The sequence below is a fragment of the Lygodium microphyllum genome, chromosome 20 (assembly GCF_053477565.2).
Source record: "Lygodium microphyllum isolate KBCC chromosome 20, Lygodium_microphyllum_v1.1.10, whole genome shotgun sequence".
NCBI lineage: Eukaryota > Viridiplantae > Streptophyta > Polypodiopsida > Schizaeales > Lygodiaceae > Lygodium > Lygodium microphyllum.
Genome location: NC_141154.1, coordinates 132563681 through 132586773, shown reverse-complemented (window position 1 = coordinate 132586773; position 23093 = coordinate 132563681). Strand labels below are relative to the sequence as shown.

The following is a 23093-nucleotide window of genomic DNA, read 5'->3' as shown; positions in this document are numbered from 1 at the left end:
AAACCAAACCTAGGAGCGAGTTCCTCATCCGAAGAAGCAGAAGGTAATTGGTATGAAGTGGGTCTATAAGGCCAAGTATCTTGCAGATGGGACCTTGGACACACGGCTTGTTGACAAGGGATTCTCTCAACAAGAAGGTTTGGATTACTTTGAGACTTTTGCACCGACAACTCAAATGTCCACTATTTGAGCTATCTTGGCTTTAGCCACTCATCACCATTGGCCAATTTATCAGATGGACGTGAAGTCGGCTTTTCTTAATGGCATCTTGGAGGAGGAGATTTATGTCTCACAACCTCCTAGTTTTCTTCTACAAGGGAAGGAGAACCATATTTACAAGTTGTGGAAAGCACTTTATGGCCCAAAGCAAGCTCCTCAAGCTTGGTACCAGAGGATTGGTCACTTCTTACAGAGTGGCTTTCATTGTTCAAATCATGACCCCAACCGTTATTATAAGGTTGAGGGTAATATGTGTATATTGGTCATTCTGTATGATGATGACCTCATTATCACAGAAAGTGACTCACAAGGGGTTGATCGGACTCCGGAGATATTGAGACAAGAGTTTGATATGGCAGATCTTGGGATCCTACGCTTCTTTCTTCGTTTGGAGATTTATCAAATAGCATAGGACATCTTTATTTTCCAGCACAGGTACATCTCCAAATCACTTTTCGGAGTTTGGTATGGCGGAGTGTCGGCCTATTTCTTGCCCTATGGATCCCGAGTCCAACCATTGCAAGCTCTCCAAACAAATATAGTGAGCTCACCGATTTACCTTTTCATTGTAGTCTATCCACAAAAGGCCCGTCGATGGCTCCATGACCCTTGCCATGCACCTTAAGCGTGCTCCAACTCCTTAGCTTCGATCGTCGCTCAAGCTCTACGAAGAAGAAAAAGAAGATTCACCAACTGGTCCCTCACTCTACCTCGCACTCTTCCCTTCCCCCCCCCCCCCCCCCCCCCGGCTCTCTCTTTTTTTTTTTGTAAAAGGTAATTGTATTAATTACGAAAAAGGTACAAGTTTACTTGATTACAAGATACATGATGACACTAAGCCATCATGTGAAAAGGTTCCAGTACTAAGAGTTACACAATCATGGCAAAGATGTAGAGGAAATTGCCATATGCCAGGGACGCAAGTCCTCACCCCCCCCGCTCTCTCTCTCTCTCTCTCTCTCTCTCTCTCTCGCGCGCGCGCGCGCAAGAAGCAAGAAGAGAGCTCTCGAGATTGCACACCACAAGAATGGGCTTATCCATTCACTTTCTAATTTTTATACACAGTCTCAAATTTTTGGGCACCTTCTTATTGCATTCGCCATTATTGGCAACACGCGATCCCCTTCCAAATGCTACCCACTACAGATCCCTTGTTGGCTCTTTGATCTCACCAATCCATACTAGGCCAGATATTTCTTTTGTGGTGGCTTTATTGCCTTCTTTTATAAAGACTCCTACTCACGCTCATTGGAGAGCCACTTTATGTGTTCTGTACTATTTGCAAAGGACTCAATCCTACAGGATCATGTCTGGAGAGGGGGTTACTCTATCTAGATAGAGTAACTCCAATTGGGCACGTGATGTGGATTCGAGATGGTCCGCTACAAGTTATGCCTTCTCCCTTGGATCGAGAGCTATCTCTTGGAGCAGTAAGAAGCAGCCTACTATTGCACTTTCTTCTATAGAGGTCGAGTATCGCGCCCTTTGTTCTACAACTATGGAGGTAGTTTGCCTTCCTCGTATGTTGGCAGATATTGGCTTTCCGCAAACAAGACCTATGGAGTTGCATGTGGACAACCAAAGTGCTCTAGCTCTAGTGAAGAACCCTGTGTTTCATGCTCACACAAAGCACATTGAGGTTCAGTATCATTATGTTAAAAAGCGGATCATGGATTCCGAGTTGGTAGTAATCTATTGTCACACAACAAACAATGCAATGGATCTCTTCACATAGCCTTTGCCCAAGGTTTCTTTGCTCCATCACATGTGGTGGTTAGAGTCTTCAAACACTCCCATGATCTAAGAGGGGGTGTTAGCCTGTCTATTTCAATCATGTCAATCTGTCATCTCTTGGTTGTGAGCTCCTGTCAAAGTCTAGCAGAGATATGGGAACTTTGGCAATTTAGTGTGCATTTCTTGGCATTTTCTCTATCTATGCACATTTGAGTGTGCATTTACTAGGTGTATGCTGCCGTGTTAGTGCTTGTTAATGTCTGCCAATGCCAATGGGCACCTGATGTGCCCCGTCAACATTGCAACTACATATATTGCGATTGGACTGCATTTATGCAGTTGGCCAGCATTTATGGCCCCTACTGGCAGCAGTCAGCCAGTTTTGTGCATACTCACCTATTTACAGCAGAGATAGGCATTGAGCAGCTCATTCTCTCCTACAGGTTTTACTGATTGCACTCTCTATCTCCCGCAATCTCTAACTTTGGTGATGCCATCATCAGCATCAGCCTGATCAAGTGTCTTCATTGACACTATGGGCTGCATGTAGGGATTGATTAGTCCTCCCCTTTGTATTCTCCATTCCTCCTCAATCAGTGCAGATTTTCTTCTTTCATCTCTTGTTGTCTCCCTCTTTCTTTCTCTCTATGTCCATGTTCCTCTTCCATTGCATACTCTCACATCTTCCCTTCTCTCTCATCTACAGTTATTCCCTCAACTTTTCTCAGCCATTTACAACACATTTCGGCCATAGAAGGTGGATAGCAGAGCATTTGCTGCAATAAACCTTAATTTACAACAAAAATTAGGGTTTAGCAATCACCTAGAGTCCCGTGCTTGGAAATTGAAGGCGGTACTTCAAATCAAGAGCTGGAATTCAAGAAATTGCCACAGATTTCAAGAAGCCAGCCACCCCAATTGGATTCACGGTTAGATTTGACCAACGAAGGGTCAATTGGAGGCCGAACCTTGGGTGAATCAAGGGGCAAACTAATAAGAAATCTTGCTGGTCACTTTTTACAGCAGCAGACATTGGATAGTGAAGGAGATTGGAACCCAAACTCAATGTACTTCATCCAATATTAATAGAAGGTAAACATTGCCACCCTTTTGAAGAAAAGAGGCTGGTTTCAATCCCCCACTAGCTACTTCACACTCTTGGGGACAACAAGCAATCTCTTCCATTGGCTACCCACACACAAGCCTCCACTCATAAAAAATAGGGCAATCTTCTTGTATGTGCACTAGCGGCTACAACATGGAATGAAGAACTATTATGCTGTAAAGATGCTTTTCAAATGATCCATGGGTAGACAATGAAGGTAGAACTTGATTCCATCCATCAGAATGACACTTCAAAACTCCTAGCAAGCATGCAATAGTTACCAAATGGGTTCTGAAAATCAAAAGAAATTCAAATGGTTCTATTGATAGGTACAAAGCCCACCTAGTTGCTAAGGGCTATGCCTAGCAACCAGGAATCAACTTTGAGGAAACCTTTGCCCCTACCTCTCGCATCACTACAATCAAAAGGACTATTGCCCTTGCTGCTGATTTTCATTGGAAGGTGCATGAACTGGCACTTCTTCATGGGTATCTCACCAAAGTGAGAGGTTTCACAACCTCCGAGAATTGAAAAAGGCTTTGAATAGTTTAAAGCAAGCTCCATGGGCTTGGTATTCCTACATACATCCTCATCTATTTTACCTTGGCTTCTAGAATAGCCCTATAACAGTTACTCTTTCCATTCGACATCAAGGATTTGATCTTATTCTTTTACTTTATGTGGATGACATCTTTGTTACTAGGACCAATATTGGTCAAATTGCAGCATTTAAGGCTGATTTGCACAGTGAACCTTTGCCATGTGGATGATCTTTGTTACTAGGACCAATGCTGATCAAATTGCAGCGTTTAAGGCTGATTTGCACAGTGAACCTTTGCCATGAAAAATCTTGATCCTCTTCATTATTATTTGGGTATCCAATTTGCCACCATTAAGATGGGTATCATCCTATACACACTCCAAATATATTGGACCACTTCTTCAATGCTTTCAGTTCGAGGACTGAGAGCCTATGTCTACTCCCTTAAAACGTTGTCATGTTTCAACATCCACACCAGATTCCTTTATCAATGTTGATGATTTGTTGCACTCGGGACGACACTCTCCCTCAGCTTGTTCATAGTGACAGTCATGTTCACTCACGCTCTTTGTTTTCTCTACAAACTCTAGCATATCTTTACAAGACCTCAAACCAACTTCAAGTTGATAAATGGAGATACTTTGGAAAGGCGAGCAAGGATAGGATATGTTAGAGATGCCCATCTAGGGTACAAACAGAGGAGCACTATATATGCAAATGCCATGCCCTCTACGAAATATGGAGGTGTTACCATACCCTTCTCCCTCAGGGATTTCATGAAATAATGGTATTACCCAACTAAAGATGTCTGGCACTCTTATCTTTAAAAGCTCCACAAACACGAAGTTTCACTAGACCCACCCTCATGTGGTAGAAATGAATACATATGGCAGCAAACAATGGACAGTCACAAACTTCTTCGTTTGGGCCCTACCACCTGCCTCAGCTCCACTTAGTGGAGGACCACTAGAGGTGAGGTGACTATTGATAGAGCAATAAAGCTGTGTAGAGGTGGGTACCCAAGCCCCCTTAAAAAATTGCCAAGCATACTATTGGGATTATATGGACATCTGAACTATCCATCCCATCACCTTCAGTCAATGTCAAAGAGCTTCACCTCAAGAGATGTCATCATAGATGTAGTGAGATCCCTCCACAGTAACCCTCCGGTAGATCTTTCATATGGTAAAGAGCTAGAAGCTCGTGTCTACATATATGACTCTAATGTTTTGTTATTTATGTCTATACATGAAGAGACATACAATGGATCAGTTGTAATTGACATTTTGGTCTCAGGTCATTTTGGCCTTCAATAGATATTAGCATGACTTTCTCCATCATCATCATCTTCTTCTACTTCTCCCATGTGTTTCCTCCCAACATTGTTTTTCACACTCACCAGAAGCCAGCTTTTTCATAATTGAGCAGACAGCCACACCAGCATGAGACACTACAGATCTATGACCCATATGCACAATGATTGACTTCAAGATCACAACTGAGCAGCCAGCCACACCAACATGAGACAATAAAGACTTCCTCTGATCAGTTCACTCAATGATCAAATTCTAGATGAATGTTGCCTAGGGCCTCTTCTAATGGGACTTTCAACAACATAGAGAGCCAAAGGGAAAACCCAGCAAGGCCAGCCAACATACCCTTGATTAGTAAAACAATCAGCTTTTCATGTTTGAACAGACAGACCAACCAGTACAAGACATCAAAAAAGTTACCAGTACATGAAAGTCGTTGAGGAGTTCATGATATACAGCACCTGTTAACTACAGCAGACCTGACCCCTTCAGGCCGTAGATTTCAGACTACAGTCAATATACAAGCTCTAGTTTAGAAAGAAAGAAGAAAGAAAGAAAGTTATACTAACGTCTACGAAAGGCCAAGTTGGCCTATGATACCAAAACATTACATACAAAATGTATGGGAAACTTTCCAGGTCCCAGTAAAGCTACCATCTAATGCTATGATAAACTAATTGAGTAGGTACAAAATGGTATATAGGTTGGGTACAAGTCATATGTGTTCCAAGTATGGTGTGGAACTGCTCATGGAGCTTGGTCATCCTAAAATGTCCCGCATGGGTCTGTCTAACATTGAGAGGCTGAATTGGCGGGGCAAGGCCCTCCGGTGGTGGCGTAGTATCCCTTGTATCCTCAACATGTGCCTCTTGCGAGGGCGTGGGCCAGTTGGGCGTGGGCACCGGGCTAGTACATTCCACCTACCAACAGCAGAGTAGAACATCTACATCCCCTTCACAATACTACATAATCTGAGGGCAAGCTTGAGCTAGTCATACATGAAGCGGATCCCATTCACATAAATCGTATCGTGCTTCTTATTTTTCTAGTTGTTCCATTGTTCCTTCCCATGATAAGACATGCCACGTAGCTTGACAACATTGTTTTCCTTTGCAAAAGTCACTGTCATTTGGCTTGGTTAGGTGAAAGTAGAACCTAGATAAATATATGGGTGCACAACCTTGGTGCTCAAGCTCCTGCAGCTGTCAAAATACCATCAATTTGTGATTGTTCATTTCTACAATACCTAACAAACACCTCCTTTGAGTTTAAAATTTTTAAGCACGAGGTGATGTTGATAAAGTGGGTGTCACCTGGTGGTGGATTTTGGAAGTGGAGCTCTAATAACAACAGAATTAGCTGTGATTGTACTAGCAAATTCAGCACGAACTTTTAGCACCAGCTCTGCCTGATCAAGTAGAAATATGAAAGTAAATATATGAGCACAGAAAACTTGGAAACTTGCAGGGTTTTTAAGATTTGTACTGCAAACCTTGAATGGTCCAGATTCCTCAATCACAGGGTATATTCTGAATGGAGCCTTAAACTCTTGAGTCATTCTATAATTCATCACAGAAAATTCTCCATCTGGAGGAACCTGAAAGCAGCCTCACAAGAATCTCAAATGAACTGGACAATACAAGATACACAAAAATAAGAACATCAGTGTTACCTTACCAGAGTAAGTGTTCGATCCAGATCAAAGTCATCCAATCGTACAGATTCATGAAAGTTACAATCATCTAATAAGACCATACCCATTCCACCAGATCCGCCATACTCTAGGACAGTAAAGCAGCATTAAGGTAAGGAATTTAAGAAAAGTATCTTGCCTCCTGAAGCTTTGAATAGGCCATGTTCAGAACTATGGCATTATAACTTACACAATCCATGAAAACAGGATAATCCAAATTGAAATTGCTGAAATTGCGTACAGAAAGTTTTCTTGAACACAGTCCTTTTGAAATTTACAATGAGTTATTAGTATGCAGACTTGGAGAACCCCCAAGATAGCACTAAAGAGTGCAGACAACCTCACATATGTGATACCTACAATTTTACCTCTAAAAAAGTAATTAAGTAGCACAAAACTTCCAGCAATCTTTATGATCCACCTGCAAATCAGCTAGATTTTGCACACAGATCACAGAAAACAGAACAGCAACATGAACTGATGTGCATTGTGCAAGAAGACTCACAACACCCATGCATCAGTAAGATCTGGCCACACATCCACTACAAACATGTGCTTAGGACCTAGGTGTTGGCACCCCATAATACCACCTCCTCAACTATATGGGCCCAAGGCATTTGTCCATGTTATGGCGCCTTTCTAAAGAAGAGCTAAACAATAACAGAGGGTATCTACTTGAATTTGTAGGTACTCTTGGTCTCCTTTGGATATCCTATCCAAATATAGCTACCCCATTAGTGTACTACACCAGACATCTATGTCATGTGGTCTTTGTTTTGGTCAATAGATTGTCCTTTCCCCACACCTGACCCACTTAGATGTGTAAGTGCTGTGGAAGACAAGGATGTGACCATGTGCTGAAGTGACATGCAGGATCTAAACTTTAAAGGCATTGAGCCACAACTGGATGGCTCTTAGTGAACACCAAGGAAACCATGCTTTGAGATGGCACTACAAACAAACCATAAGGACAGAGTGAAAGCAGGAAGGGTTGTCACACCATAGGGCAACATGTGGCAGTATCAAGCTTTTCCAGAAAAATAAAAGTAGACCTTGTTGAAGAAGGAGATGGCAGCTATCAGCTCAACACACAGTGTAGGCAGTAGAGAGAGTGAGAGTGTAGACACAGCTCGACACAAGGTTAGATTCAAAGTTTGTAAGTCAAGTACAAAGTACAACCCTTAGACCTTAGGGCTATGTGAGTGCTTTAAGGTGTGCACACCCGAAAGTGTGTAAAGTATATAACATGAAGACACAAATAGAGAATAATGTGGCTGGGGGAAAATACCTCTCTTACAGAGAGTAAAAAGTGCTCCATTGTCCTACTGTGGATCACTAACACTCCTCTGTGAGCGTAGGCGTGAGTCAAACCCAACAAACCTCCTTGGAGTGAAAAGTGATCGGCATACAAGGATCATCCACCAAAGGAGATCAAATTTAAAGCATTGCGAAATGCTTCAAATTTGTCGCGAGGAAGAGCTTTGGTGAAGATATATGCCACATTGTTGTTGATAGGACAATAGACAAGGCTAATATCTCCTACATGTAGCCTCTCTGAGACAAAGTGATAATGTATCTCTATGTGTTTCATGCATACATGAAACACTAGGTTCCGTGCCACTACAATGGCACTCTGACTCTCAGTAAACAAAGGAGTAGGCTCCATGACATATACATCAAAATCAGCTAACAAACGTCTCAGCCATACACATTCAATTGTAGTAGTGAAAGCTACCTTGTATTTAGCTTCACAAGACGATGTGGCAACAATGGATTGTTTCTTGCTAAGCCAAGAAATGCAAGATGAGCCAAGAAAGAAACAGTTTCCACTTGTAGAGTGACGTGAATCAAAATCACTAGCCCAATCTAAATCACTGTAAGCATGTAATTGCAACAATCCCCCCTTGGCATAAAGCAATCCAAGTGTTCTAGTACCCTGCAAGTAACGAAAAATACGTGTCATAGCTTGCCAATGTGTCATGCGTGGGCTGTGCATATATCTACTCAAGGCTGGAACTACAAACCAAATATCTGGCCTTGTGTTGAATAAATAAATGAGGCATCCTACTGCTAGAGCATATCTATAAATGTCAAACAAATCATTGTTATCATGCAAAGACAGCTTGAGTCTAGTCTCCGTTAGTGTGCTAACTCGCTTGCAATCCTAGAGACCAAATCTAGACTGTGACAATCCAATGCCTCTAGCATCAAACAAATCACTGTTATCATGCAAAGACATCTTGAGTTTAGTCTCCATCAATGTGCTAATTTGCTTGCAATCCCAGAAGTGAAATCTCTCAAGGAGTGTACCAATATATCTAAACTCTAACAATCCAATGCCTCTAGCATCATGAATGAACTAAATGCCCAAATAGTAATGCAAAGGCCCCAAATTGACATTTCGAAAGTTTGCTGCAAATTTTTCTTAAATACTGAAATTTGATCAGCATGTGTCCTTGTGAGCAGAAGATCCTTAACATAAAGACAAATGACCAACAAGGATCCCCCCTCTTTGCATACATAAAGCGTAAACTCTGATGGGCTGTTAATGAACCCTTGACTGAGTTAAAAGGCATTAATTTTTGCATACCAAGCTCATGGAGCTTACTTCAAACCATACAAAGCCTTTTTCAGCTTGCATACCAAGTGTAAAGATCCTTCAACTGCAAAACCCATGGGCTGTTGAACATACACTTCTTCCTGAAGTTTCCCATGTGAAAATGCAATTTTCATATCAATTTGGTGCACAATCCAACCATTATGGGCAATCAAAGCAACCATATACCTAATGGTGGTCATATAAGATGTAGGAGCAAATGTCCAATCATAAACAATGCCCTTCTTTTGTGCATAGCCTTTTGCCACAAGTCTGGGCTTTAGTACTTATCAATGGATCCATCCGCTTTTCTTTTCAACTTATAGATCCATTTAGTACCAATTGTGAAGAAAACTACTAGGGTTTGCACTGAGGAAACATAGAGTGTACGACCACAATAGAAACACAAAGAGACAAATACAAACACAGAAAGTCAAACTCAAACCCTAAACGCAAAACTCAAAACTCAAACACAATTAGAAGAAGGGAGAGAAAAACACAACTCTGAAGTGAATGAATACTGCAAATGAATGCAAGAGTGTACAGATACTCAAGGCCAGAGCAGTGTGTCGGAGAGTGACATCCACCGGAGATAGATCCCAAGTGTTGTGACCACCAGTCGAAGTGATAGAGTGAGAGAAACACCAAATGCTGATCACCAGAGCGTGAGGAGACTGAGGCGACTGCAGAGGATGATGCCTAATGATGTGGGCGAAGCAACAAAACATAGCAGTAGAATGCTGCAGTAAAATGCTACAGTAGAACGTCATAGTAAAACGCGGCAGTAAAATGTAGCAGTAGAACATCGCAATAAAACACCGTAGTAGAATACTACAATAAAACACGGCAATAAAACGCAATAGTAAAACGCCATAGTAGAACACTGCAATAAAACGCAGTAGTAAAATACAGCAACAGAACGTTGCAGTAGAACGAGGTGATGGCAACAATCGCGAAGGCTAGACCACCACGTGATGAAAGACTGATAGCTAAGATCTACACACAAGGGTGAGAAACCTACACAAGAGGGATGAGGCTAAATAGGGGCAACTTGTCTATTTATAGATATTGAAGGGTGCCCCAAAGAATTAGGGTTTTTTCGGGGACCACTGAAACTCTCTCGGACTGCTCCCTGTTTTAGGGTTTTTCATTAATTAAGTGTGTTTTGGGGCTATTTAAGAATGCTAATCAACTACAAAGTGTATTTTAGCTCAACAACCCCTCTCAGGCCTAAAACTAAGCCGAAAGGTTAGGCCACTCACTTTGATTTTTACTTACCCCAAGGCGTTCCATCCCAAAGTAGCCAAGGCATCAAACAAAGGGTGCACGGCGCTTGCCCAATGGCCTACCAAGACTACAGAGGCAATGGTTATCTTACCAAGGGATTCCAAGTAGTCACCCCAAAGAGGACAAGGCATCGCAGACAAAGGGTGTGCGTCGGCTACCCAATGGCCTACCAAGGCCTACAAAGGGTGACCCAAGAGACGGGAGTAGAGAGGGTACACCCAACACATCACAAAACAGTACAAGCTTACCCATCTACTAAAGGGTGTCGATGACGAGGAAAAAAAATGATGCAGTATCCATGTGATAAAGGAGTATGGTGGTGTGGTGACAATAGCCACCAATGGAAACAACTTAGGATCCGCTCAAGTGGTGCTCTGCACAATGAGATGCAAAGTATGCTACATACTGAAGAATGCTCATGTAACAGGTGCCACTTGGACAATGCCCCTCGTGGAGAATTTATTCACTTGCCCAAGCGCCCTAGTACAAAGATGATAAAATCATACAATGCAAAGGGGAAGGTACAACAGGGGGGAGAAGCCGATATCGAAGACAAAGTGTTGAAGCCTGTAGAATACCAAGAAGGATAGGAACCCCCCCTCAACCTGGATGTAGATACCGAAGAAAGAAAAGGAGCTTGATGTCGGTCTTCGTGTAGTGCCAAGAACCATAAGGAATGAAAGAAGATGAAGTGGATGAAGCACCTCGCTGGAAGAGCAAGGTAAAAGTCACCGCCATGATAGCATCAAGAGAGATACTCTACGATCCGCCTCGGGAGGGGAAACCTCCATGCTAAAAAAAGAGTAAGCACTCCTAGGATGATGAAACAATGAAAGGAACAATATGCATCCCCACGTCTCTAGCCTAGCTAGGACCAAAGCAATCTGCAAGTTAGCCCTACACTGAAAAACAAAACCCTGCAAAAGAGATGAGAATTTGCAAACACAAAGGTCAATGGCGAGATGCTCCAAAACAAAACATAGTAGAGAGCAAATCTAACTGAAAAGACAATGCAATGAATGTGTATGTGTGTGAGTAAATGCAACGGAAGACATAAGAATGGAAAAACTAAGGACCATTAATCCTATGGGCCCGACTCTAAGAGTGTGAAAAATGGATGCTAGATTGACCTAGGGTATCCTAAAGGACCTAGAGACATACTAGTCTAAGAAAGTGTCTATCATCGCGTACGTCTAGTAGTAGGGCTCTGCCAAGGGAATGCCTGACGAGATAGAGAGGAAGGTGAGATGGACGCATGAAATGCAACGGGATCGGAACCTACAAACCAATCAGCCAATCCCTCAAGGGTAGTAAAAGAGATTGTCTACTAAGATTGTGCTCGGGCCACATGTCTCCAAGGTGCTAAAAGGGCAGATAAAGCAAGAGCGGAAGGCATAGCCCCACTGGACTGTGCAATCGCAACGGTCAAGTGAGGCTTTTTAGGTGGCAGACCTTGGACCTTGGAGCAACACTCCTTGTCCACATGGCCTGCTCTCTAGCAGTCTGTGCAAAACCGGTTTATCTTAGGGAGTTGCTGTCAGATAGGTCTAGATTCTTTGGTTCCATCTAAGAAAGAGGAGTCACCCTTTGATTGGCTTGCCTTCGCATCTTGCGAGTTCTTGCCATTGTTGGTTTTCCCTCCCAAAGAAGAGGCAACCAACCCCCTCTGCTCTGAATAAGGCTGTGATGAGGATTTCTTGTGGACTTGACGTGTAACGCAAGAATTGACACTCAAACTTGTAGAAGGTTGGCAATCGAGACTGTGAGATGATGTACTAAATGAAATTGAAGTATGGAAGACACAAGTAACAAAGGAGCTCAACACATGGGCGAATATAGTGAAACAAGCACAAGCCGAAGTGGCCGAGAACTCCAAATGGATTGAGGTAGCCAAGAAGTCACCAACAAAGAAGGAGGAGTTTGTGAATGCAGCACTGGAGGAGAAGAAAAGGAGAAAGCTTAGAGCGCTCCACATCCGGGTACTCGGATGGAAGGAAGGGGATAGCCCCCTGGCAGACGCCAAACAGATATGTGAAAAGATGGGAGTAGCGGACCCTCAAATAGTGGAGAATGCATGGCGCGTAGGAAAAGACCTCACCAAGGGAAGGCCTCTTATCCTCAAATTTGCCAACCTAGAATCCAGACGAGCCTTCCTCTCCAAAAGGACAGCTCTAAAAGGGGAAAAAGTCTACCTGGAGGATGACCTCACACCCGCATAGGTGGCACACCCTAAAGAATGCATGCCACAGATCCTGGAGGCTCGCAAAGCGGGAAAATGGGCAGTATACAGAGATGGTCGTGTCATCATCACAGATAAACGCCAATGACGGGGCGCGGCCTATGAGACCCACCTGAGGTTTGCAGTGCGGAACTGCAATGGAGCTATGAAAACAGATGCAGGATTATTCCAAGAGACCTTCACCGGCAAGGACATTGTCCTCTACACAGAAACCCACCAAAGCCTAGGCACCTACTTACCAGAAGTGAGGGGATATAGATGGGAGACAGCATGCCGCCCTAGAGCCTGAACAAAAGGAGGGACCCGAGGGTCTGGAGGGGTAGCTGTGTTGTACAGGGAGGAGTTACAGCCCACGGTGCAAGTCATGCGGAAAGATGAGGAAGCCCGGCTCATGTGGATCCGGATACACACAGATCGCCCCCGAGACATATACATGGCGGTGTGCTATTTCCCACCAGCACACTCCCCATATGCATCACCAAAGGGTGAGTCACCATACCTACCACTGTACAAAGATATCATGCACTACTCCAGCTTGGGGGATGTTATGTTGGCCGGAGACTTCAACGCACGCACAGCACAGAGGCAGACCCCCTTCTTCGAGAGCGAGGACCACATGTACAAAGAGATCGCACCGGAGGAGATAGGACTCAACCGGGCATCACAAGACACAGCTAAATGCACCGAATATGGTGAACACCTACTGGCGTTAGGGGGGGCACACGGACTAGCCATCCTCAACGGTCTCGGCAAATGGCCCGGGTCGGAGACCCTCACATGCTTCCCACACAAGCACGCGGCCAATTGCACCGGACGGGGGGTACATGGAGCACCCACACAAAAACTGGGAGCAAGCACAGTGGACTATATCCTCGGCCCTCTATCACTTATCCCCGACATCCAGTCCTTTAAAATATCACCTCGCCCACTCCAGTGGCTGCCAATCATGCCTACCTGCAATTTGACATAACCTGCAGGTATGACCTAACCCCCCCAGCAAGCAACCCCCCCCCCCAAGATTCCCCAGGTACCACTTTACCAGGCTAACGGCGAGCGCATACTCCGACCATCTCTACTGGAGCCTGCAGGAAATGGACCCCCCCTGGAGGAGGTCACAGCACAATTGGCGGGCACACTACACACCTCGGCTGCCGAATACTTCCCCCACACATCCCCCCACTCCACCCCTCCGAACAAGAAGGTCCCACAAAATAGCTGGTACGACGCAGAGTGCAGGGAAACCCGGCTCCGTCTTCAACAGGACGAAGCACGGTGAGTACACACGCATAAACAGGCACGCTTGATCTTCCGTCGTCTAGTGCGACGGAAGAAATGAGCCTACCTCTCCAAAGTGAAACACAAATTCTACCAGCTATTCTTAGGATAGGACAACAGAGAGGCATGGAAGGCGTTTCAGGAACCCTGAGCCCAGACACCCATCACCTCACTATACCAAGTACCCAAGCAGCCCCAACTACCCTGGCCCCCAGGGAGCAGACCCAGATCATCCATATGCGGACACTTGGCACGCATATGCAACCTCACTATACCAAGTACCCAAGCAGCCCCAGCTACCCCGGCCCCCAGGGAGCAAACCCAGATCATCCACATTCTTCAGCACGGGGCGGATTCGGGACGCCATTGATAGACTCCAAAATGGCCGTGCCCAAGACCACGAAGGCTTGGTAGCAGAGCATTTGACCCATGCCAGAGACATACCGGCACCTCTCCTAGCACACATGTTCAACACAGCCCTATGCGAAGGCTTCCCTGCCAGCTGGTCAGCCAACACCATAATACCTATCCTGAAGACCGGAGACCCCATGGTTCCCACGAACTACCGAGAAGTCATGGTTGGCCATGTACTAGCCAAGCTCTATGGATCCATACTGGACCACGAGCTGACCAAGTGGGCACAGCAACACCAACATCGGGCAGCAGGACAAGCAGGGTTTAGGAGGGGTTTCTGCACCCTTGACCATATCCTCACATTGAGAGCCATCATAGAGGAGGGCAGAGCACACGGAAGACGGGTGTACTGCTGCTTCGTGGACTTCCGGAAGGCCTTTGACACAGTCCCACGAGCGAGGCTCATGCAGAGACTACAGGAACTAGAGGTCCCAACCGAAATGCAATTGGGGATAGTGGCACTATACGAATCGGTAACGGGCCGAGTCCGGGCACCAGGAGGGCTGTCAAAGGAGATAACCAGCACCATCGGAGTCAAGCAGGGATGCCCACTCTCACCCACCCTATTTGGCCTCTACATTGATGAGATCTCAGAGTACATAGATAGATTGGGCGAGGAGGGATCGAGCCTGGGAGGGACAGTGATACCCATCTTACTATATGCGGATGACATAGTCCTCATCTCCAGCACACCTGAAGGGCTACAGCGCCAACTAGACGCACTACAGACCTTCTGCCAAGACAAAGACCTAATTGTGAACCTGGGGAAAACCAAGGTCATGGTGTTCAACACGTCAACCCAATGGCTCCGACGGTCGGTACCCCCCTTCACATACGGCGGAGAGATCGTGGACGTGGTCCAAAGATACGTCTCTCTGGGGACTACATTCTCTAGACCGAGATTTACCCTGAGAAAAGCAGCAGAAGATAGACTAACCCGAGGCTATGCAGCCCTCGGGTCAATGGAGAACCAATGTGCCCGCATACAGTTCCAAGAACCCCGGACAAAGCTCTGGCTTTTTGACACCTTGGTCACACCAGTCCCTCCTATACGGGGCTCCCATATGGGGGTCCAGTCTCTACCACACACGGAGGGCCCCACAGGACCAGCCACTGCCTAAGGAGGAGGCCACCTATGAGGGATGGGAGCAGATGGAGAGACCCTTAATACTTATGATCTCACGGATGATCCGAAGCAAGCCCTCCGTACCACACGAGATCATTCGCGCAGAGCTGGGGGCACCGCCCCTCGTGGCTGAGGCCCTCTTCCAGACCGTGACCTTGCACCGAATATGGGACCTGCCCCGGCACCGGTACCCCAGACTCGCCTTGGAGTCATCCAAATAGCTAGCAACACAAGGGGACACTGAGTGTTGGTATGCCCGAACAGAGACTTGGCTCCGGCTCCATGGCCTGCATATGGACCACCTCCCCCCACTACAATACAGCCTAGACTGCCCACACCTGGAGCTTAGCCGAGAGGAGGTGAATCGCATCATCGGAATGGATATCATCCAGACAGACACAGCCAGGACATGGGTGACCCCCACGTCGGAACTAAGAACCAAGAAGACTTTTTACCGAGAGCACTTCCTGCACATCTCCCCAGATGGCTTTATCACCCGCCCAAGCTACATGGACACACACCTGTCTCACGGGGTCAGAAGTGCCATCGGACAGATCCGCACGTCCTCACACCAACTACGGGTCGAAACGGGCAAATACGGGGCCAACCCCCTCCCCCCACAAGACCGAATCTGTCAGCTTTGCCATCTCGAGCCAGAGAAAGAGGAACACTATATCTGTAGATGCCCAGTGTACTACGAAATCCAGGGACGCTTCCACTGCCTATTCAACGAAGAATTCGGACCACTCTCCAAGGTGATGGAATTCAAAGACCAGAGATGCCTGGGGCTCTTTCTACTGGAAATACGACACCACAGAGACCACCTCCTACGAACCACGGAGCAAAGACAAGGAGCCACCAACCAACGCACACTCAACGAATTCTACCAAATACCAGCTACCCTCCCCACCACCGAGCCCCCACCAGCCCCACCGGCCTCCCGACCCCGGGGGACCACCTTAGAAATAGCCACAGCGAGAGGCAAAGCCCGGCGCCTACGCCCCACCGGCCCCCGTCCGCAGAAGACAAGTGTCGAAGATACAAGGGATACTACGCCGCCATCGGAGGGCCCTGCCCCGCCGCTTTAGTCTCTCCATGTTAGACCGACCCATGTAGGATATCCTAGGATGAACACCCCAGGAGCAGTTCCACACCGCAATGGGAGTACCTCTAGACTGTATCCAGTCTAGATATCATTTTGTACCCACTCAATTTAGTTCAACATAGCATAAACGTTAGCTTCACTGGGACTTTTGAAATCTCCCAGACATTTTGTATGCAACGTTTTGGTCTCATAGGCCAACTTGGCCTGTTGTAGACGTTAATATAACTCTCTCTCTCTCTCTCTCTCTCTCTCTCTCTCTCTCTCTCGTAAAAGGTAATTGTATTAATTACGAAAAAAAAAATACAAGTTTACATGATTACAAGATACACGATGGCTCTACTCTCTCTCTCTCTCTCTCTCTCTCTCTCTCTCTCTCTCTCTCTCTCTTTCGTAATGGATGTTATATTTATAAAGTACTAAACAACAAAAGAGTTACAAAAGTCATGGCAAAGACGCAGAGGAAATTGCCATATGCCAAGGAAGTAAGTCCTCCCGAGGGAGTATGTCAAAGTGCCGAATGAGATCTATCTACCAATGCAAGAGTCCTTTAAGCCTAGCAATATGTCCTTGAACATTAGAGGCTGAATCAAAAAGAAAAGCATTCCGAATGGTCCAATTGTGTCAACAGCCCCAATATCGAAGAAAGTGAAACAAGATCTTCATATGCGACTGTGCCGGTGTGGGCTATTTGGGCCGCATAAAAACCCAATCAAAAGGGCTTAGCGAGAAGCCAACCACTGCTCGCCAAACCGCTGACAAGAGTGACCAGATTTTCTTAGCGAGAGGGCAAGAAATAAATCGATGACGGGCCGATTCCACACTAGTGGTGCAAAAGAAACAATTGCCGTTGGAGATTCGACGCTTGGAAAGGGCTGAAGCAAGAGGAAGACCACCAATCATCACCTCCAAAGAAAGACCTTGCATTTGAATGGTGTCTTGTTCAACCAGCCCTCCATCACAGTTAACTTCCACCATGACTAAGATTTACGCAATCGCCATATTGTATTAGCTTTAGTAGCCAGCCATTGATGATCTTTAATCAGAAGATGATACACCTGGTTAGCTGAGGCCTTTTCCAAATTCAGCCAGCCTGCAAGGTCCCTGACACAAGACTGTGACAACTATTACCTTTTTGTTGATCTCTTTATTACATATTTTATTTGGTTTTTCTTTTTGGAAGAATCCCTCTTGAAATCTAAACGCCTGAGTTGCATGGCCAGTTTGTGAAACGGACAGGAATGTCTAGTGAGTCAAGACTGGACAGTTAAGGTCTAGTATAAGTCTGGAAGAGATTGATGGCACTGTAGATTGACAAGCCTGGAAGAGACTTGTGAAAGTGTATATGGACAAGTGTATTGAAGAACTAGCGTGGAAGAGACTAGTTCAAAGTGAAGATGGACAAATCTTCAAGAGATTAGTCCATGTGGGGTCATCAGTGGAAATTCACTTTCAATTGAGCTACATTACAGATTTGGATGTAGCCATAATCTGCAAAGATGGTCAGAAGACTAGTGGGGATGCAATGGAAGCAACTCCTAAAATTTAGGGAGTTACTATTTTTGGACCCCAGAATCTGTTCGCGTCATTATCTTCGTTTTTGTACGAGGATTAATCCTTTGGTCTGTGCCGAGGTCAAATTTTGAACCGAGGATGGAGAATTTTAGACCGAAAGGTTTAAACAGGAAAACTGTTACATGTATGCCATGTGTCACAATTTGGGCATAATTTCCCAAAAGAGAGAGAGAGGGCAGCACAAAAACGAGTTTCAATGCATGGGGGCCTCATTTTGTGAAAGGGAGATGGATTGCTGCAGATGGAGAGCTCTTGAGAGCTGGTCTACCTTGTCTATGATGCACAAAGGCTTGACCTTGCTTACTACTCTCTCTCTTTCTCTCCCTGACAGTATGGTTATGCTGCAGAATCAAGGGCCTTTCTTCTGATTCAGGTACAACTGTGTGGAATATGTTGTTTTTGCATGAGGCAAGAGCCTCTTTTCTCCAAGAACAAGAGCAGTTGTTTGCTGCCCACAAGCAGGAACAGGTGAGGGTGGTAACCTCACCAAGCAAGTGTCTGAAACAGCATTAAATCAGTTTTGATTCTGGACTGTTCAGAGGTTATTTCAGAGCCCAATTGATGTCAGAATCAAGGGGCACTTGGCCCAGATGATGCAGGACAGTGCAGGGAGCAGTATGAACTGAAAACAGGTTTCAGAACAGGTCTAAACCAGTAATTACAATGGGCTGAACAGTACAAGGAACAGTATGAGTTGTAAACAGGTGTCAGAACAGGTCTGAACCAGTAAATACAGCAGTCTGAAATGGTCAATTCTGCACTCCAACCAGAAGTTTCAGACTTGGGCAGAGTTTCCCCTCCTAGTCGGCTTGTTTTGGGTCAGTAATTGTACTATTATGCTGCCAAATTTCACCCAGAATAGGTGAAAGACAGCCAATTGTACTCCCTCTCTTTTTAAAAATAAAGAAATACCGCAAGGGGCGCCTAACTTAGGGGCCAACAGGGTGTGTGTGTTGCAACAGGAGCATTCTAGCTTCCTGTATTTCTTCTTGATTCTGTGTCTTTAAGTTCAGGTAAAGTGGGCGACTGTTAAATTGGGTGAAAGCATTTATTTATTTTGGTTGTACACTACCGCCCTTCCCAGTGAACAAGCCGATTACAGTCCCAGTCCTGCCAGGGACGATCTGAAGCAAGGGCAGGAAAGGGTTGTCTGCTCTGGAGCACCATCAACAGCTGTCCCCATAAATCACGGTATCCACGAGGGATCCTGAAAAGCCTCCTGGCTGTACAAAACGATATCAACACATTGCGACTAGCAAGGGTGGCATCTGCAAAGCGTACCATGCGATTAAATTTTGGTCTAAGCTCATGTTTGCCTTCCCAAGAAAGTAATCGCAAGGCTGCCAACAATTCCAGTTGAAAATAGTTAGTAGCTAAGCGGTCCTCCGCAGGATCCCACTGAGCCTTCTGGAGAACCAATTTCCAGGAACATACCAGATGAGCAAGCAGGGATGATGGACTAGAAAACCGAGAGTCTGCATTAAGAACATGCCACCAGGAGCTCCGAATGTGGGTATTACCATGCATAAGCCGGTGATCCTCAAGAAAATAACGGGCTATAAAGACCCACGAGTGGTGATCCAAGCACATGGCACGAAAAAGAGACCAACGGAGTGCCATCATATGAGTTTCGGCATCCAAAATAGCCCCACCACCCATGCGTTTGGGGGTACATGCATGCGACCAAGAAATCCATGAAATGCCTACATGCAAGGAATCCTTCTTCCATAACATGAAACGAATGTGCTGAGTAAGAGCATTCAATGTAGTAGTAGTCCAAGGCAGCAACGGCAAGAAATATGTGAGCATTGGCAACAAAATTGTCTGAGCCACTTTGAGGCGAACATGGAAGGGCCACGCCTGTGACTTCCAATACAGAAACTTAGCTGCCAGTTTCTATGAAATCCACTCTAGTAGTTGCTTTGGCCGAACATCAACACCCAAAGGATACCCAAGATGCCTAACAATGGAACCACGGGGAGCAACCATTCCCTGCCAGTCCAATGACTGCAAATCTGACTCCGTGCAACTGAGAATGGCTGATTTCAAAGCATTTATATGAAGACCAGAAAGCCTGACCAAAGAGAGTCCAAACATCTAATGCTTTGCGAAGATTATCCTTGTCCGCATGCAAAATCATAAAGCTGTCATCAGCCAATGATTGACTAATAAAGTGCTGTCCAAAAGGAAGAGACAATCCAGCCAACTAATTAGAAGCTGCCATATGGGATAACATCGAAAGAACCGGATGAGTTGCAATGGCAAAAAAGAGAGGACTCAAAGGGCAACCTTGTCTCACAGAGCGTGCAAGGACAAATGGCTTGGTAAAGCCACCATTCAGCATAACTCGCGAAGAAGCCGCAACACTAATGGTGTAGATCAAACGAGACATCCGAGTACCAACGCCCATAGTAGACATAAGTTCTGCAATGAAAGACCAGTCTAAATAATCAAAAGCCTTTTCCAGGTCCAATTGGATCAATACCACCTCCTGATTAGAGTGCCTTGCATAGTCAATAGCCATTTGCACATTTAAGACATTATGTAGAATGTTTCGGCCCTTGATGAAACCATATTGAAGAGGATGCACAATGGCAGGAAGATGCTTATGGAGTCGATTCGCCATCACTTTGGAAAAGATTTTATATATAGAACCCATCAAAGAAATTGGACGCCAATGTTTCAACATAGACGGCGAAGGAACTTTTGGAAGCAGTTTGATAAGTCCTTTCCATGAGGAGGGCATGAACCCCGTTTCCCAAACCTGCTGAAACATAACCATCAATGGTTTCACCAGTCGGGTAGCAAAAACCTCAAAGAATTCATTGGTGAGACCATCCCAACCGGGACTTTTATCCTTGGGCAAGTGTAACAAAACATCCATAGCCTCCTCCTCACAAATATCGGTCTCCAATGTAGTTTGCATGTCATGCGGAACCTGATTACGGACCAAATCATAGAAAACTAAGCGGGCATGAGTAATTTGGTCAAAAGGTGAAGGAGTAGAACCAAGAAGGTCTAGAAAATAATTCATGCACATATTCACAATAGTCTGAGGATCAATGACCATTTGATCGTCTGCATCCAGAGTCTAGTCATATTCTCTCAAGCAAGGAATGCATGGAGAGCTCGAAAGAACTTATGAGTCTGACAAGCACTATCTTGCAAATTCTCAGTCAAATTTCGCAATTTGGCCTGCTGATAAGATTTTAACTAAAACTCTTTAATAAGATCAGCCAAACGCATAGCCAATGGCAGCAGAAATACATCATCTAGAGTCTCCACCAGTAGAGAACAAACCAAAGCCGGTAATTCCTCCGCTGCTTGTCGACACCGCCGACAAAGAGAGGCATGATGAATCCCATACTGGCGAACAACCCGTTGCACATTAGAGAGCAATCATTCAAAAGAAGCATTGCCCTCAGAGGAAAAGTCCAATAAAAATCTATCAATCAATTGCTTCATATAACCCTGAAAGATTGAGTGCTTCAAATAAGATGAGTTGAAACGCAAAGGGAGTCTATCCAAAAATTGCTTAAAAGGTGCAATGAGTTGTGCAAGCATCTCAAGCTGTAGAGGAAAATGGTCCGACAAGGCATATTGCTACAACACTTTCATTTCCAGCATCTCAGGAAGAAAAGCATCATCCTGCATGATGTACATGCGGTCCAACCGCGACCATGTAGTTGTATACTGCGTAGAATGAAAAGTAAACCCTGTGGAAGAAGGGTGTAGCCATGACCAGAGATCTTGCTTAAGTACGGCAAGAGTAAACGCATTCCACACACCGCTTTCCGGAGCGTCCATCATCGAATGCTCTGATGTGGACTGTGAAGAATCAACACACATATTAAAATCCCCCATCAAAAAACCCCCGGCTGCCAAGTAACAAGGAGGTCTGCAAAGTATTCCAAAGATCCTGGCGGGATAGGGGGTCGTTTGGAGCATAGAGCCCAAGTAACCATAAGATCTCTCCCTCAAATAAAACTTCAATCACCACAAAACGACCATATACATCATTTTTAATAAGAACAGGCTGATATTTCTCATGTACAATCATAAGCACATCCGAATAATGCATGGCATGCGTCCCTGCATAAAACAAGCGAAACCCATGGCAATCCACAACTTTTCCTACTTCACCGTAACTCTTGTGCTCAACAGCACACAAGACATCCCACTGATTCTCATGCAATAAACTCCACACGGCATGTTGCTTATTGCGAGAACAAATGCCTCGCACATTCCACCTGGCTATCTTCATGTGTATTCAAAAAAGAAAATCAGGAACGAGGCAAAGCTTGCCTCGATTTAACCTTTTCTGCTAGAATGTCAAGGACTCCCTCATCCAGAAAATTAGCTAGCACGGCAAAAGAGTTCCGACGAGCAGATTTAGAGGTAGACAGTGTATCCACTGTCTTGGGAATGGAACGGGGATAACAACGATCCCATGGGGTAATCACGTTACCTCTAGCATCAAAAGCCAACTTAGCAAGTGGGCCCTTCGGACCATCCGTATATACTTTCCTAGTGGGCTGATTGCGAGGAACAGAAGAGACCATAGCATGAGCAGTGTGCTCTGAAGACAACATGTCTTTCCTGCGCATATAAGTACGCAAGGAATCTTGTGAAGCATCGGCACAGTATTCGCCATACCAGCATCAAACCTTTTACCTTTCTTGGTACGTACATCTACCCAATCATTGTCACGAGAATCCAAACCCGAAACATATTGTTTGCCTTTATCCAAAACTTTAGGTGGCTGGGTCGCATCCTGCGATAGAGCATCAAGCACCATATCTTCCATGGGAGGCAAAACATGCTCACCATCTGAAGTCAGTTGCTTCGCTAGACATTTGGCCATAAAATGCCCC

The 23093-nt window shown here is 45.2% G+C and overlaps 1 protein-coding gene across 2 annotated transcripts in view; it reads right to left on the bottom strand.

Moving 5' to 3' along the window:
• Positions 1–23093, bottom strand: part of LOC148019412 (Clathrin adaptor complexes medium subunit family protein) — an 83531-nt gene that overhangs the window by 11581 nt on the left and 48857 nt on the right. For both annotated transcript variants that reach the window (XM_087661055.1, XM_087661054.1), the window contains 3 exons: positions 6590–6693; positions 6405–6509; positions 6226–6320 (listed from right to left, as the gene is read on the bottom strand). In XM_087661055.1, the coding sequence (XP_087517181.1) occupies positions 6226–6320; positions 6405–6509; positions 6590–6693 (304 nt within the window). The remainder of the gene's footprint in view (positions 1–6225; positions 6321–6404; positions 6510–6589; positions 6694–23093) is intronic.